Source organism: Pygocentrus nattereri, chromosome 18, assembly GCF_015220715.1.
Source record: "Pygocentrus nattereri isolate fPygNat1 chromosome 18, fPygNat1.pri, whole genome shotgun sequence".
In the NCBI taxonomy this organism is placed as follows: Eukaryota; Metazoa; Chordata; class Actinopteri; order Characiformes; family Serrasalmidae; genus Pygocentrus; species Pygocentrus nattereri.
In genome coordinates this window covers 34,879,760-34,893,935 of record NC_051228.1, presented here as the reverse complement: position 1 = coordinate 34,893,935, position 14,176 = coordinate 34,879,760, and the positions used below count along the sequence as shown (strand labels likewise).

The window sequence follows — 14,176 nt, the reverse complement described above, 5'->3', positions numbered from 1 at the left end:
TGAGTTTTGATTCCGGATATTGATCGTGCCACTGCTCAAGCTGAGAAAGCGAGTGTGTTACAGAGCATTCCGGTAGCCTTTCCGCTCAAGTCCTTCTGTCTGGATCGATGGGCTGACTACTGCTGCTTCAAAGCAGTCAGCATTGCTTTTGATGGATTATTAATGTGACAGGACAATTGCTATGATTCAGAAACATCCTTGAAACTGCAGCTTTATTGAGCCTCTCGTGTATGATTATCCTTCTTCGGTCCATGATAGTTTGCCGAGTAACACTCCCAGGTTTACTTAGTCCTGCTGTCCAAAAGCCGAAATAAAAAGCCCTGTAGTAGGTGGGATGTGTGTGTATGTGTGTGAGAGAGAGTGAACCCTACAGGCAACAGAGTGCTGATATTTTGTTTCTCAGCCACCTGCAGCTCTGTGGACTTTAACAGCCTGTGACTAAGCAGCTTATCATTTCAGAGAGAGCAAGAGAGATTTTTGATCTTTCATCATTTTAAACTGTATTATCTGTTCACAATTGAAATCTGCTCTGCATGAATCTCTGAATGCTGATAAAAGTTGTCGTTTAACACACACACACACACACACACACACACACACATATATATATATATATATATATATATATATATATATGTGTGTGTAAAAAAATATATATATAATATGTGTATATTAGTGTTAGTGAAAATGGTCATGGCAGTAATGCCTAATGGACTGAGAGAGAAACAGAGAACAGAGGGTATTTTTCCTCCTTTGTGCACCACTGTAGCATTTCTTCCTTTTAAACTAACTTGTCCGTCTCACAGGTCTGACAATGGCAGCTAGCTGAGGGGTGTTAGCTATAGCAACAGGAAAAAAAGGAGGGGCCGAGTCCCTATGGCAACGTCCTTGGAGTCATTTGTGTACAGTTATGGGGAGTATGAGGTTGTGTGTGTGTTAATGGGTAATGGAGGTACAGACTCTGTGTGTGTGTCACAGCTGGCTGCTGTATGTGGAACCGGGATACAGGGGTTCCTGCATCGTGCTAGAGGAGGGACAGACTGTCCAGACCAGAGGAGGGACCACAGAAAGTGACAGACTCTCTGCTCCGACGTCACTGTCTATAGGCTCCATCAGGAGAGCTGTGAAGGTATCTTTGTCCAACCTGCTCTTAATTGCCCTTTTCTAGTCTCAGCATGTGTAAAACCATTAAATTCCTTTATAGGGATGTGTTACTTTCTTATTCCTGCTCTTTTCTTCACTCTCTCCATCTTTGGCCTTCATATTATAATGAATACTGTTATTGGACTCTAGAGAAGTACCTTTTAATTGACCTTTGAGTGCAAATTCACATCAGTAGCATAAGTGGATGGTCATCTGATGCGTCCAACAAGTTGTATTGCAATTTCACCATGTCGTGTTGAAAGGCTGATAAAATATTAAAGTAACCAAAAAAGAAACTAGTCAGTATTTAGGGTAATGGGAGTGGGTGTGGAGGAGGTGAGCTTCCGTATACTCTCACTGTAACCACTGCTAAATTGTGAGTTCTCCTCATGTGACCTGTGAACAGAAGAAAGATTTAAGGCATTAAACAGCAGACTGTTCCCCTGGATCTATAGACAGTGCTTCACTTGCTGTGCAAACTGATATCACACCATATAAGTACTGAACAAAGCAAAATGCTCCTTTTTGGACTGGTGAGCTCAGCTACATAATACAGCACAATGAAAAATGGGGACAGAGCAGATGCCCTGCTTGAGCTTGCACAATGCTTGTGATCAGAACAGTGGTGATGCTTTATTTCGCCTCTGTGTACAATTGCTTGCAGTGGTGTGAATTTGCGCTAATGTATGAAACCTGTCTACTAAGACTAGTGGGACTCAACATGCCTCAGAAATATCCTAAGGCAGTCAGCTCTGAAATATATACATAGGAAATCAGTGTATTGCAAAAAAAAAAGTTTGAGAAAGGTTGAATGCTAAATAACCTGCCAGTAATAGTGGCATGAAGTATTTCACTTCAGATTTGCTCACGGAGGACATCCGTTTCTGATATCACCAATTAGGATCCCATCTTTGTTAATCTTTCAAGGCCGATATAAAAAGTATTACATTTACTGTTCTTTGTTAACTTGGTTTATTCAGTGCTGTTGCTTTTACTTCATATGCTTGATATAAGAACATGATTTAACAAAGGTGGTGATTTGTAGTGTGATTTTGTGTCACAAACTACATTTCTAAACATGTAAACACATGAATAGGAATATAAATCGGAGACGTCTGACTGAACAAAATTAAAATAAGCACTTACCGGACTGCATGCTGAACGGGCTTGTGCACTAACTCAGAAAAATCATAGCACATTTAACATTTAAGGAAGCCTTGTGCATATTTTATACAGCAATAGAAAACACAGTAACACGCTGGAAGCATTCTAGTTTGGCCACCGTGATCATAACTCGCCATAACTCTTCTTGGGCAGATTTTAATGAGTTTATGGGGATCATTGCCAAAGTCTCTGAAGGAACACCTGCAGGGTGGTCAGTTTGATACTAGGTTAAGGAGAAGAGCTACTTGGTGAATTTAGATGGAGTTATACAGGGTTGGAATAAAAAAAATAAAGTACACACTACAGCCTTGCTGGTACGATTTATTAAATAAGTGAAACGTTTCTCGAAATTCAGTGAGGGGAAACAAGTATTTATCCACTTCTGTTTTTTTGTTGTTGAATCCAGTCTATATATCCAGACTTGTAAATGCAGTGGAGAGAAAAAAATCTAAACGGATTGAAACACCTGAATTCAGTGATTTAAAATGTGTGCCCCAAAACCTTTGTCCATATTGTGTGTGTGTGTACGATCAGGTGTAAGTCATATTATTGACAAATGGAAGCATTTAGGAACCTCAGCCACCATGTGTCAGACCAAATAGTAAGTAATAGAGAGGGGTCGCTGAGTGCTGAGACGCATAGTGCATAAAAGTTGCCACCTCTCTGCTGACTCAATAACTTAGGAGAACGTTACCTGCTTGACTGAACTGTGCCAACTGTAAAGTTTGGTGGAGGAGGGATAATGCTTTGGGGTTGTTTTTCAGGGGTTGGGCTAGAACCCTTAATTCCATTGAAGGGGAACCTTAAAGCTTCATAAGACCATGACATTTTGCACAATTGTACCCTTCCATCTTTATGGGAGCAGTTTGGGGAAGGCCCTTTTTTGTTCTGGCATGACTGAGGCCCAGTGCACACAGCAGGGTCCATAAAGGCCTGGTTGTGTAAGTTAAGTGATACTTTATTAAACCCACAAACGGGGAAATTCCACCTCCACATTTAACCCATCCATGAAGTGAAACACCACAGACGCACACACTAGGGGGCAGTGAGCACACTTGCCCAGAGCGGTGGGCAGCCCTATCCATGATGCTCGGGGAGCAATTGGGACACCTCAGTCATGGACTGTCGGCAATGGGGATCGAACCGGCAACCTTCCAGTCACAGGGCCAGTTCCCTGCCCATTGAAAGTTTGGAGTTTGACTGACCCATACAGAACCCTGACCTCAACCCCATTGAACACCTTTGGGATGAAGTAGGTCAGAGGTTGTGAGCCAAGCCCTCTCGCCCATCATCAGTGCCTGACCTCACAATTGCTCTTTTGGTTTAAATAGGCAGAAGTTCGTGTAGAATTCTTGTTCTACTCTTGTAGAAAACCTTCCCAGAAGAGTGGAAGCTGTTGTAGCTGCAAAGGGCAGACCAGCTCTATATTAATGCCTATGGATTTAGAATAGAGCTATGTACCGGGACACATTAGAAGAGAATGGAGGAGAATCTCTTTGGCCTAGGAAGGTGAGAAGATGGACATTTCAACAAGACAGAGCCCCCCCCCCTAGCAAACTGCCAAAAAAAACTCTAGACTGATTTCTAAAAAGAAGGTGATGGTGCTTACCTGGCTTAGCCATTCTTCCCATTTTAATTCTGTTGAATAATTGTGTTGAATAATTGTGAATCCTCTTGACCTTGTGCAATTGTAGATGGTTTTCCAAGAAGAACAGGCCAAAAATGAACCACAGTGCTGCAGAAAGCTAATTAATTCTTACCGTAGATTCCTCTGGAACTCTAATTGCTAACAGCGGCTTTGCAGCAGAGTTAATTATCTGTAGTGTCTGTATACTTATCAATTTAGCTTTTTAGTCTTTGTTTATGCTTATGAGTACATACCTTTTTTCCCTATTTATATGCATGAATGCTGAAGACATTATGTTATGTGTGTAAATTAGAAGTGGATATGTACCCTGGAAGCATATTGAATAACAAACAAGCATCCGTAAATACTTGTTTCCCTTCATTGTGTAGTGAATAATATTGTTTGCATGGATCTGATTATCCCGAACGATAAAAGGGCATTGCATTGGCTTAATATTAGGTATACTTGTTAAGCTGCTGTTTTTGCAGTCATTGATGTGTGTGTGTGTGTGTGTGTGTGTGTGTGTGTGTGTGTGTGTGTGTGTGTGTGTGTGTGTAGGATGACAGTGTTCCAGAGATTCATCTTCCTTCTATTAGGACTCAAGAAAGCGAGCCAGTGTGTCTCCACTCTGAAGCTGACCACATAGACCAGCACGGCCCTGTCCACATCTCTGACCTCACTGTGCGCTATGGATGGTAAGTGGACTCTTCATGGAACCACGGATCATATATTCTGCTTATTGCTGCCATAAAGGCAACATGAGCTCCCTGCTCAAATCAAGCTGACTTAACTGGTGCTACATTAAAACCGCTGCAGCACAGACTGAGCTTGAAGGGGCGTCTGTGCCAGCTGGCATCCTCTGCTCGGTACCACATTGTTCAGTGCTGAGTCATAAATGGGTTATTGAAAACTGCACCTGTAAAGGAAAAGCGACTTCCTGGTGCACCGTTCACGCTGGGCTCCTTCGATTAGCACGTCTCCGATGGAGATGCCATGTTCCAGTCAAAATGCTGACTCCACCCAATCCTTCTTCTCCCAGGCAAATCCATGCTCACATTTTGTGCGTGTAGATAAGGGCTAAAGTTTGGTTTGGGTAGCCAAAGGTCATTTTTATGATTAATTGCCCTGTCAGTTTAATGCCTACATGGCTTAAAATTTGAGGATCAGTGTTCTGGATAGGCAACATGGAAAAAATACTGTATCATGATACTTAAAGACATTTTCATGATGCACAATTTTTTTTTTCCAACTTTTAACATCATGTACTGCATTAAATCCAATTAAACAGGCTTAATTATGCCCTCTTTGTAATGAAACCTGCAGTTGGTCATTGTGCTTGGAGAAGCATATTGTTTATCATGATAACAAAATTTATAACAATGACTAAAAATATCATATTGCCCACCTCTAGGCTCTCCAGAGATTTGAACTGCTGCAAATTCCATTCTGTCATTTTTCTTTAAGGTAGACCCTGCAATTTAAAGTAAGTGCTGACTGTAGGTGGTTTAGTAAGGTTTAAAAACATTACAATTACAGTGTGTTGCTGTGTCTGGGGTAAGATAATTATGATGGAAAATGATGCGACTGACTGGAAAGAAGGAGCATAAATTCTACTAAAGGCAGTTAATATCTTGAGGAAGACCTTGATATCTCTCTTAAAGCAGCAGCGAGATTAAGAAAGTTTTGAAGTACTTTAAATTGGGCGTTTTTTAAGTATAGCACACTTTTGTGGTGCAGTCAGGGAGTTAAGTATTTCTCTCCATAATCACTGCTGTGTGTGTGTGTGTGTGTGTGTGTGTGTGTGTGTGGGGCTCTGTAGCTGGCCGGCAGTGGCTTATTTCCCAGCATGAACTAATTTGTGGTCTGTTTGTAACCATAGCTGGCTGGCCTATGATGGTGCTGGATTCACAGGAAATCACACAGTTTTGGAAGCAGGAGGTTTAACCACACCCGTACTCCAGAACTCCCCCATCTCCTGTGTGAGGTCACTGCGTCCAGTGAGAATGGTACGGACACATTAACCTCTCTCACCCCGACACAGACCACACACTAAACCCACATCTGCTTCTGAAGATCAAATTACAACGTGGAATGCGTCATTATTTCTCAATGGTATCTGTTATGTATGATTTAAAGAAGTGTAGCTAAAGAGGATTTCACCGTCAATCCTGGATAACGTGTTGTAGTCTGTAGAAAAATATGGTACAAATGTGTAGCTCAGGCTTTTGCTGCATATGTTTCTGTCCTATGAACAGCTTGTGTAAATGCCCCATCTCTCTCACACCTCTCTCATGTGTTCTGCTTGCAGGGTGGCCTAAGAGTACGGAGACCCTTGGATCTGAAGGTGAGATATATAACAACACAGCATGACACAATACATCACAGGGCAAAAATGTAACTCTGTGGATCATGATAGATCCAGCTGTAGTCTATACCAAAGGAATACCAAAGGATACCTTCAGTTTCACCCACAGCAGCACATTCACTGTTATACATCTCACTCTTAGATCCTTGCCTCCTGCCTTCTAGCTCTAATCTCATTAGTAGGTTGTGAAACAACATGGATTGTAGGACCATCAGATGTGATTAGAAATCAAATTCAATTTTTCTTATTGTATCTTTGTCAAGTATATTCAAATTTTATATCTGTTATTTTACAAAGAAAATGAGTAAGAAGATAAAATAAGTAAAATCCTCAAGGGGGCCCTCAGTACAAATTATCACAAATTATCCGGAAAGCCACTAGCATTGTGGACGACCCCATCCATCCCTCACATGGACTTTTTTCACTGCTGCCGTCTGGCATCCGGAGCATCCGTACCACCACTGCCAGACTCTGCAACAGCTAATGTTCCTCAAGCAATGAGGTTCTTAAACTCACAAGGACTGAGCTAACCCCCCCCCCACCCCCCCACACACACATACTCCGCACACAACTCTTTTGATGCTCTACTTGCACTATCTGGAACATTGCTGCTACACTGTGTTTACACTGTTTTACTCTGTTTTATACTGTTTTATGTCTGTCATCTGACTGCGTGACTCACAGATCACAGCATGTTAAACATCTCTGCACCTTATTCCACTACCTCATGTCCAGAATGAGTGCTGAGTCAGTCCTGTCTGTTTACTGTGTCTAATGTCTGTTTAATTTATCCTATTTATTGTTTGTAGCTTAATTTTTTGTTTGCACACGATGTCTTCACGTTCGCACTTTGTACGCTTTGTTCCTCGTTGCACCGTGATGTTCCTGGAGGAACGTAATTTCACATTCATGGAATGACAATAAAAGCCTCTTGACTTGACAAATGACCCCAAAAGCACCCTTTATTTAAACCAGTGATTTTCAATCTTGGGGTTTGCAGTGTAGTTGTCTAACATTGCATATAAAATGGTGCCCATTCTGATGTGTCTCTGAGTAGACTTTTTCCATAAAATCCCCATGCCAGTGATGGTGGCTGTGCTTAAAGCACTAGGCTGCTGACTGTAGTGAAAGGAAAAGACTGTAACTGGAACAAGTGGGTGCAGTAGATGTGTCTCGGCTTTGGCTGCACACTTTCAAGTACCTTATGACTATTAGGTGATTGTTAGAAATGTCATCTGCAGCACAAGAATTTTTTTTGCCCATTGATGTTACTCAGTTTTTAAAATAACAGAAATGTGCCAGGTATAGTATGTTTGGTAGTAGTTCTTGGTGATAACTACCTGGCCTGGTTCCACACTAGGAACCACAACAAGAAGTAGCTTTAAACATTCAAATGGACATTTTCTTGTTTAAAACTTAAAACCGTTTTCCTTTCTAGTCCCATAGCAGACTGGGAGTATTGGATAGAGGAATGCCCATCAAGCACACTCATTAGAGACAGATCATATTGTATCATGTCATATTTCAGACTTCAGAATGTTAAATAAAACACAATTTTAGTAACAGACAAATATTTTTCAGTTTTTACTCTGTGTTTGCTGCAAATATTCAGTCGTGGCCTCTGTATAATGAATGAGCTGAATATATCGTTAGACCCCTTAAAGTGAGTGATTCTCAAAGTGGTCCTCAGGGATCAGTCTACATTTTAGCTCTTTAACTCTGTTCCTATGTGCTGTTGAGTTGGAACAATAATGTTCACTGTCTGGGGGTCCTCTGGGGACCAGTTTAAAAACCGCCCTAAAGGACACACAGCGCCTGATTCATTATAGCTTTTAAAACTGATCAGATTCTGGAAGAGAATACAAGATATATTACTTATTCATCATTTTTAAGTGATGAAAGGTTTGGTAGCCTTGTTAATCTGCTCTGCTTATTCTTAAGCTGCTGTGCAATGGTCCCTGATCCCAGGTCCCAGTAAATGTTCTTCTGTCTGCCTGTCTAGATGGTGCTCTATGAGAAGCCACTCTTCCAGGGTCAGTGCCAAGAGCTGCTGGAGAACATGCCCAGTCTAGGAGCTAAAGAAGGCCTATCACAGGTCTCCTCTCTACGGGTCACCGGAGGAGTGTGAGTGTCTTAGTCGCGTGCGCACACACAGGCACACAAACATGATGGTAAATGGTCTAGCAGCTGTTAATGGCTTTTCTGCAGGAACTGCTAACTGCTTTAACTGCTTTCCTCATGGATGACAGGAAACTGCATGTGCGTGTTTGTCTGTGGTTGACTGTGGCTGAGAGCCAATTCCCTGGCAGATATGGATAATTTTGTAGGTGGGGTTCATCTTCTCTCAGGCAGGAATCAGTTTTTCAATCTCGGTCACATGACCAGACTGAAATGTAGCTGAAGTAAGAACTATGTTAAAAGATGTTATTGTGGTGAGGACAGTCTCAAGTGAACGCATGGAAGTGTGTGTGCATATGTGTAATATTAGTAATATTACTGTAGCTGTAGCAAGACTCACTTTAAACACTGTGTCTGATCTCCACCCTCTGCAAACAGAGGAAGTGCTGTTAGCCTAGAGTGTGTTTGTGTGTGTTTGAGTGTGTATAAATGGGGCAAGTCAGTGCCAGTGGTCTGTAGGAGCAGGGTGGGGAAGGAGTCTGATATTGAGTTTCATTGTCTTTCTGGCTCACTCTCTCTCTATATACACTGCCCTTAGCTCAAGATATCTCCAGGCCACTGCAGCTTTTTATGTAGCTCTTAGGCATGTGCATTAACTCTAATAGCAATACTGAGATAAAAAGGCTGTTTGGTGTTGGTGGGTGCGTTAGTTGTAAGTGTTTTTGCATGTATTGACAGATGGATGGGCTTACTTCAGGGAGGGCTGTCCCAGTGAGCGTGCATGTTTTATGTTGGGATATTGTGTTGAAGGTTACAATGATGCACATTGTGATCCATGTGTTTGTGAGCAGGTGGGTGGGCTACTCCAGCGAGAACTACAGGGGGCAGCAGTGTATGCTGGAGGAAGGCGAGTATAGTGATTGCAGTGCTTTCTTCAGTGAGCCACCGTTAACACTGAGATCCTGCCGCTTCCTTCAGGCTGTGAGTGTATACACACACACACACACACACACACGCACTAGAGCTGGGCGATACGGCAAAAAATGTTATCACGATAAACAAAATTCCAGTCGTTCAGTATTGATAAATATCACGATGAATGTCATCAATTATTTCTTTCAAGTTTGAAGGCTGCTTTTTGCTTCTGGGCGGTTCATTGCTGTTTTAAACTATGCTTTATGATCAGAACACGACAAACACTCATAAACAGTGGAACATTTCACAAATCTGTCATAGGACAGTGGGAGAAAGTGTCTGGTGAGCTGTTTTTACCAGCTGAAAAAGCACAGCCACAGTTTCGTAATAGTTACAATTTAAGAAAAGAAAAAAAAAACATAATGTCTGGTGACGAGCGCTCGGCTTTCCCATTACAAACGCTAAACAATGAAACAAACAAAAAAATGAAAGGTTCCCGTACCAAGACACAGTGTTTTAGTGTTTTTATTTCTTTTATCAAGTTTTATTTGGCTAGTTTGCTATTTTATTAGCATGAAAAGTGGCATGCAGGCTGAGTTGCGTTCAGTTGTAGCCAAGATGCTGAGAGTGTAGCAGAGGATTGAGGAGCTTTTGGAGTTACGGGCTCGTCTGAACATGAGTTGGATCACCCGAGAAGTGGCACAGCAGGTAACCTGCTTACCCAGTGCAGCACGGGACAACTGAAACTGTGATCGCTTCCACTCCGTGGAATGCGGCTATTGGTTGGCAGCCTAAGTGTCGCTGACTAGAGTGAACTTCACCCCCATGTTGGATACCTCTGCTGGTGATAGTCTACAACAGTAGCTGCCAGAATCACAACAAACAAGTTTGAGGCTCTGAGTTCCCCTCTTTTAGTTTGCCATCACTAAACACTAGTAGCCCTTGGATGAGGATAACTATATTTATATATTTGAGATGAATGATCAAATGGGAGGGTGAATGAAATGCCTGAGTAAAACAGCGAGTGATTGAAAACACCCACGGAAAAGCACAGTGAGGTCACAACAAGAGGAAAGCCCAAAATCAACAAAGAGGAATAGCACGTGAAATGTCTGGATCTTGGAGAGATCCAGAAATGAACAAGCTGTTGGCCATTTGTGTCATCCTCTCTAATGGGACATTCATGGCAGGTCTGAATACATCCCTCTAAAATACCATTCTAAAGCTGCAAGTCTGAGCATTCCCAGTAAAGATAACGTTCTGGTTTTTGAGTGGGAAAACAGGAATACACATGCATAGATGAGCATGGAGCACATTAACATGCACACAAACCCATCTACCTGCTTGTACCTACCTACATTATCATCACTACACTCCGCCTTCAAATACCAGCTACTCAGGAACTTGCACTGTTGGAGGCTGTCCTAAATACATGCAATCTCAGAAAAAATTTTGTGTGTGGAGTGGGATGTAAGTGGGTCAGATTTTGAATTTGAGGCTCTGAGGCTTTGACCCAGTTTGCAGACTTACACTGATATCTCTCAATAAACAGCACATATAATGATTCATACTGATTTTACACAGAGCGTTTTCTGTGGCCACTGCTTGCCATGTTTGGATAAAATTACAAGAAAGAGAGACAGGAAGAGATCAAAGTAAGGAAAGAAAGAAAAGAGGTATGGACGGTTCTGCCTCAGTCTCTAAAGGGATTTTTCAGGTGGATGTGGTTGTTCCTGCTCTCCGCTCTCACGAGTAATCTGTTTCTCTATGCTCCTCACACTGTCAGGCGCCTCTCTGCACCATGACCAGTTGATCAGCAGTGACATTTACAGTGCAGAACAGCACAGAACCGTTGGAACAGTTTGTATTTTCGCAGATTAGATAACAGAAAATGAGACTTGCAGTGAGGTATCTGCTGAGACAGTTAATGCTTTTCAGACAGGTTATATGGAAAGTTGAGGTAAAATTGTTATGTTGGGGATTGTTTCAGGATTTCATCGAGCCTGAGGTTTCTTTGAAAAGCTCTGGAGAACAAATAGAGCTCGTGGACCAGGATGTGGCAAACCTACAGCAGAATGGACTAGCGCAGGGGGTCGACGCCATCCTCGTGAAGAGTGGAGTGTAAGTGCAGGACATTGAAGAAATAAAAACTTTCATTCACATGTTGTTTACATCATATATTGTTTATATATTTTTGCTTTCAAATCAGAGCCTCATTTGTTTTTTATGTTTTAGCTTCCCTTCATGTGACTTTTATGTAAACATTTCATGATAAATGGACCAATAGGAGTCTAAATTTGCTTAGAATAAAATGTCATTACATTAATACATATTTAAAGTTAAGAATAGTTTATGCTTCTCTTTTTAAGTTTACATTTTGGAGCCACAGGTTTGTGTATCTTGTTCTCTTTACATGATGTGAACATTTCAAGAATTGAAAAATTGAAATGGTCCAAAATAACCTGGAATAAAATTGTTATAGGTGCTCATTTTTTTTCTCCTTCAAAGTATTTTAGGGTTTTTTATGGCTGTAACAATATTTACTGACAGGCTCTCAGTAGCCCCGGAACCAGGTAAGATAATGAAATGGCCTGGGGGTTCAGTGCCAGCTGATATCCTCCTAGTTTTCATGAGCAAGACAGAGCAAGTCTAGCTGCTCCAGAGGGACTGTCTCTGCCCTCGGCTAAAATACTGACATAATAAGCAAAAGTCATTCAGCAGACACGTAATGAAGCCTGAACTCAGCTGGAGCTCGCGAGCACTTTTGCTGGAGCTCTAGACATTTTTGACAAAACTGCTGAGGTTTCTAAAACTGGTGTAGAACTCGTCTGTGTGGCTGTGAGCTGATGGATGTACCTAGATTGTTTGAAGTGTGTGTGTTGTTTCAGGTGGGTAGCGTACAGTGGGAGATGTTACACTGGCGAGCAGTTCGTGCTTGAGAAAGGTCAGCACCCTGGAACACTGGACTGGGGTGGCAGGCAGAGCTCACCTCTCTCCATCCGGCCTGTACGCAGGGTGAGTTCACACACAAATACACATGGTGGCAGCTTTATGTTCAGTAACAGACTGCTGAGCAGGTAGAGAGAGAGTACATATGTGCAATTGACTTATTTTCTGAGCTTGTACTAGAAAAGAACTTATAAGTAGGCTCTTTAAAATGATTGTGGAATGACGAGGCTCATCTGAGCCTATTGATTCCTTTTTATTGATTTTTTTTTAAGGAGCTCTGTGGAGAAGAGGAACCAAAGTTTTTGGTATGTATTTTGGACTAAATTGTTACTATGATTAATTATGTGATTATAATTCTGATTTAGTGTTCTGTAGTCTGAGAATCTCACCTATTCTCTCAATATCTCTGTGTATTCATATGAGTAGCTGCGAACCTACAGCAAACCATGCTTTGCAGGAGAGAGCAGGGAGTTTGAAAGTGAAGAGGCAGACTGTGGCTTGCTGAGCCCCACATCGTTTAGAGTAATAACGGGAAGGTGAGATGCTCCAAGCTTCACTGACAATGGACCTCACATTCAGCCGTTAGCCAGCAGATTCTATCAGCGTTTACGGGACATTTTCATTCTCTTTCTCTTTCTTTTTCTCAATTTAGTTGGTTGCTGTTTGAAGAGGAAGGTTACTGTGGGAACCAGTTTGTCCTTGGGGAAGGTCTTTATCCTGACCTCATTTCCTGTGGCTGCCTTGCATCAACCATCAGATCCTTCAAACCCATTCCATATGTGAGTCTGAATCATCATGCTTTTCAGTCAAAACGTTCTCTCTTGCTTTAGCAGGCAAACATCCCTGAATACACAGAATAGAGGAATGTCCTTTAACCCCACTGGCATTATTGCTGGTTGTGAGAAAGGCATGCTGTTTTTTCTCACTCATAGCTCATTGAAACTGAATAAATTCAATTGAATAAAATCTGTTGAAAGCACAGAAGCCAAACTTTCACTTGATACCACATTCATGTTTATGAGCAGAAGAAAAGAATTCCTAAAACATGTTGTCTAATAACGTTGGCCTGTCTGTCTTACCCCACACAGAGCTTCTCAGAGCCCTCCATCAGTTTCTTCTCTCTCAGTTCATTTGAGGGGCTGGAGACAGTGGCAGATTCACCCATGGAGACCATGAATGACTTCTTCACCCAGTCTCTTCGAGTCAACAGTGGCCTGTATAGATAACTCACACTTTCATTTGCTTTTATTGCTTTTTATTGCAGAGTATTTTTATTTTAAAATGTTTCAAGTATTTATTGTTTGGATTCATGAGTACCGCTGATAAGAGGCCTGTACCTATTTGCCTCTCACAGGTGGGTGGTATATGAGTTCAGTCAGTTTAAGGGGCGCCAGATGTTGCTGCAGACGGGCGAGTATCCGTGCTGGGGTGAATACAGCAGCTGGGAAACGATTGGCTCCCTCCACCCACTCAGACAGGTAACTAAAAAATCACTCTGTTAAACTGACCTCAGGACACCTCCTTTTGTTTTCTCCCTCTTTGGGTTATGTTTTCTTTTCTCCTATCGGTTCCATGTACGAGTTGTTCTAGTACATTTGTTTTGTATTGTTTTGTTCTCCTCTGCTTTGTGCTATCTCTCTAAGTGAACTGTGTTTGTGAAGTGCCATTGCACTCAGTACAGCTGTTCGATGTGACCGTTTCTTCTGTCAGTGAAAGACATGTTTTAACTGGTTTTTAATGTTTAACAGATTTTTGACGTGTTGAATTTCAGTAGTACAGATTCTAAGCTACCAGTTGATACCATGTTTGTGTTTGCAAGTAGAAGAGGAGATATTTTATGATGATCTGGAAAAAAACATGGTAAGGTTAGGAGTTATTTGTACTTGTTGACGGGG

At 41.7% G+C, this 14,176-nt stretch overlaps 1 protein-coding gene across 1 annotated transcript in view; it reads left to right on the top strand.

Annotated features, from left to right (window-relative positions):
• The window catches only part of LOC108423798, a 51,626-nt gene that overhangs the window by 28,606 nt on the left and 8,844 nt on the right, over positions 1 to 14,176 (top strand). Inside the window, exons 7-19 of the mRNA XM_017691380.2 lie at positions 979 to 1,129; positions 4,493 to 4,629; positions 5,814 to 5,940; positions 6,243 to 6,278; positions 8,302 to 8,423; positions 9,269 to 9,398; positions 11,323 to 11,453; positions 12,221 to 12,347; positions 12,554 to 12,586; positions 12,708 to 12,817; positions 12,934 to 13,060; positions 13,370 to 13,497; positions 13,636 to 13,759. Coding sequence (XP_017546869.2) covers positions 979 to 1,129; positions 4,493 to 4,629; positions 5,814 to 5,940; positions 6,243 to 6,278; positions 8,302 to 8,423; positions 9,269 to 9,398; positions 11,323 to 11,453; positions 12,221 to 12,347; positions 12,554 to 12,586; positions 12,708 to 12,817; positions 12,934 to 13,060; positions 13,370 to 13,497; positions 13,636 to 13,759 — 1,483 coding nt within the window. The remainder of the gene's footprint in view (positions 1 to 978; positions 1,130 to 4,492; positions 4,630 to 5,813; positions 5,941 to 6,242; positions 6,279 to 8,301; positions 8,424 to 9,268; positions 9,399 to 11,322; positions 11,454 to 12,220; positions 12,348 to 12,553; positions 12,587 to 12,707; positions 12,818 to 12,933; positions 13,061 to 13,369; positions 13,498 to 13,635; positions 13,760 to 14,176) is intronic.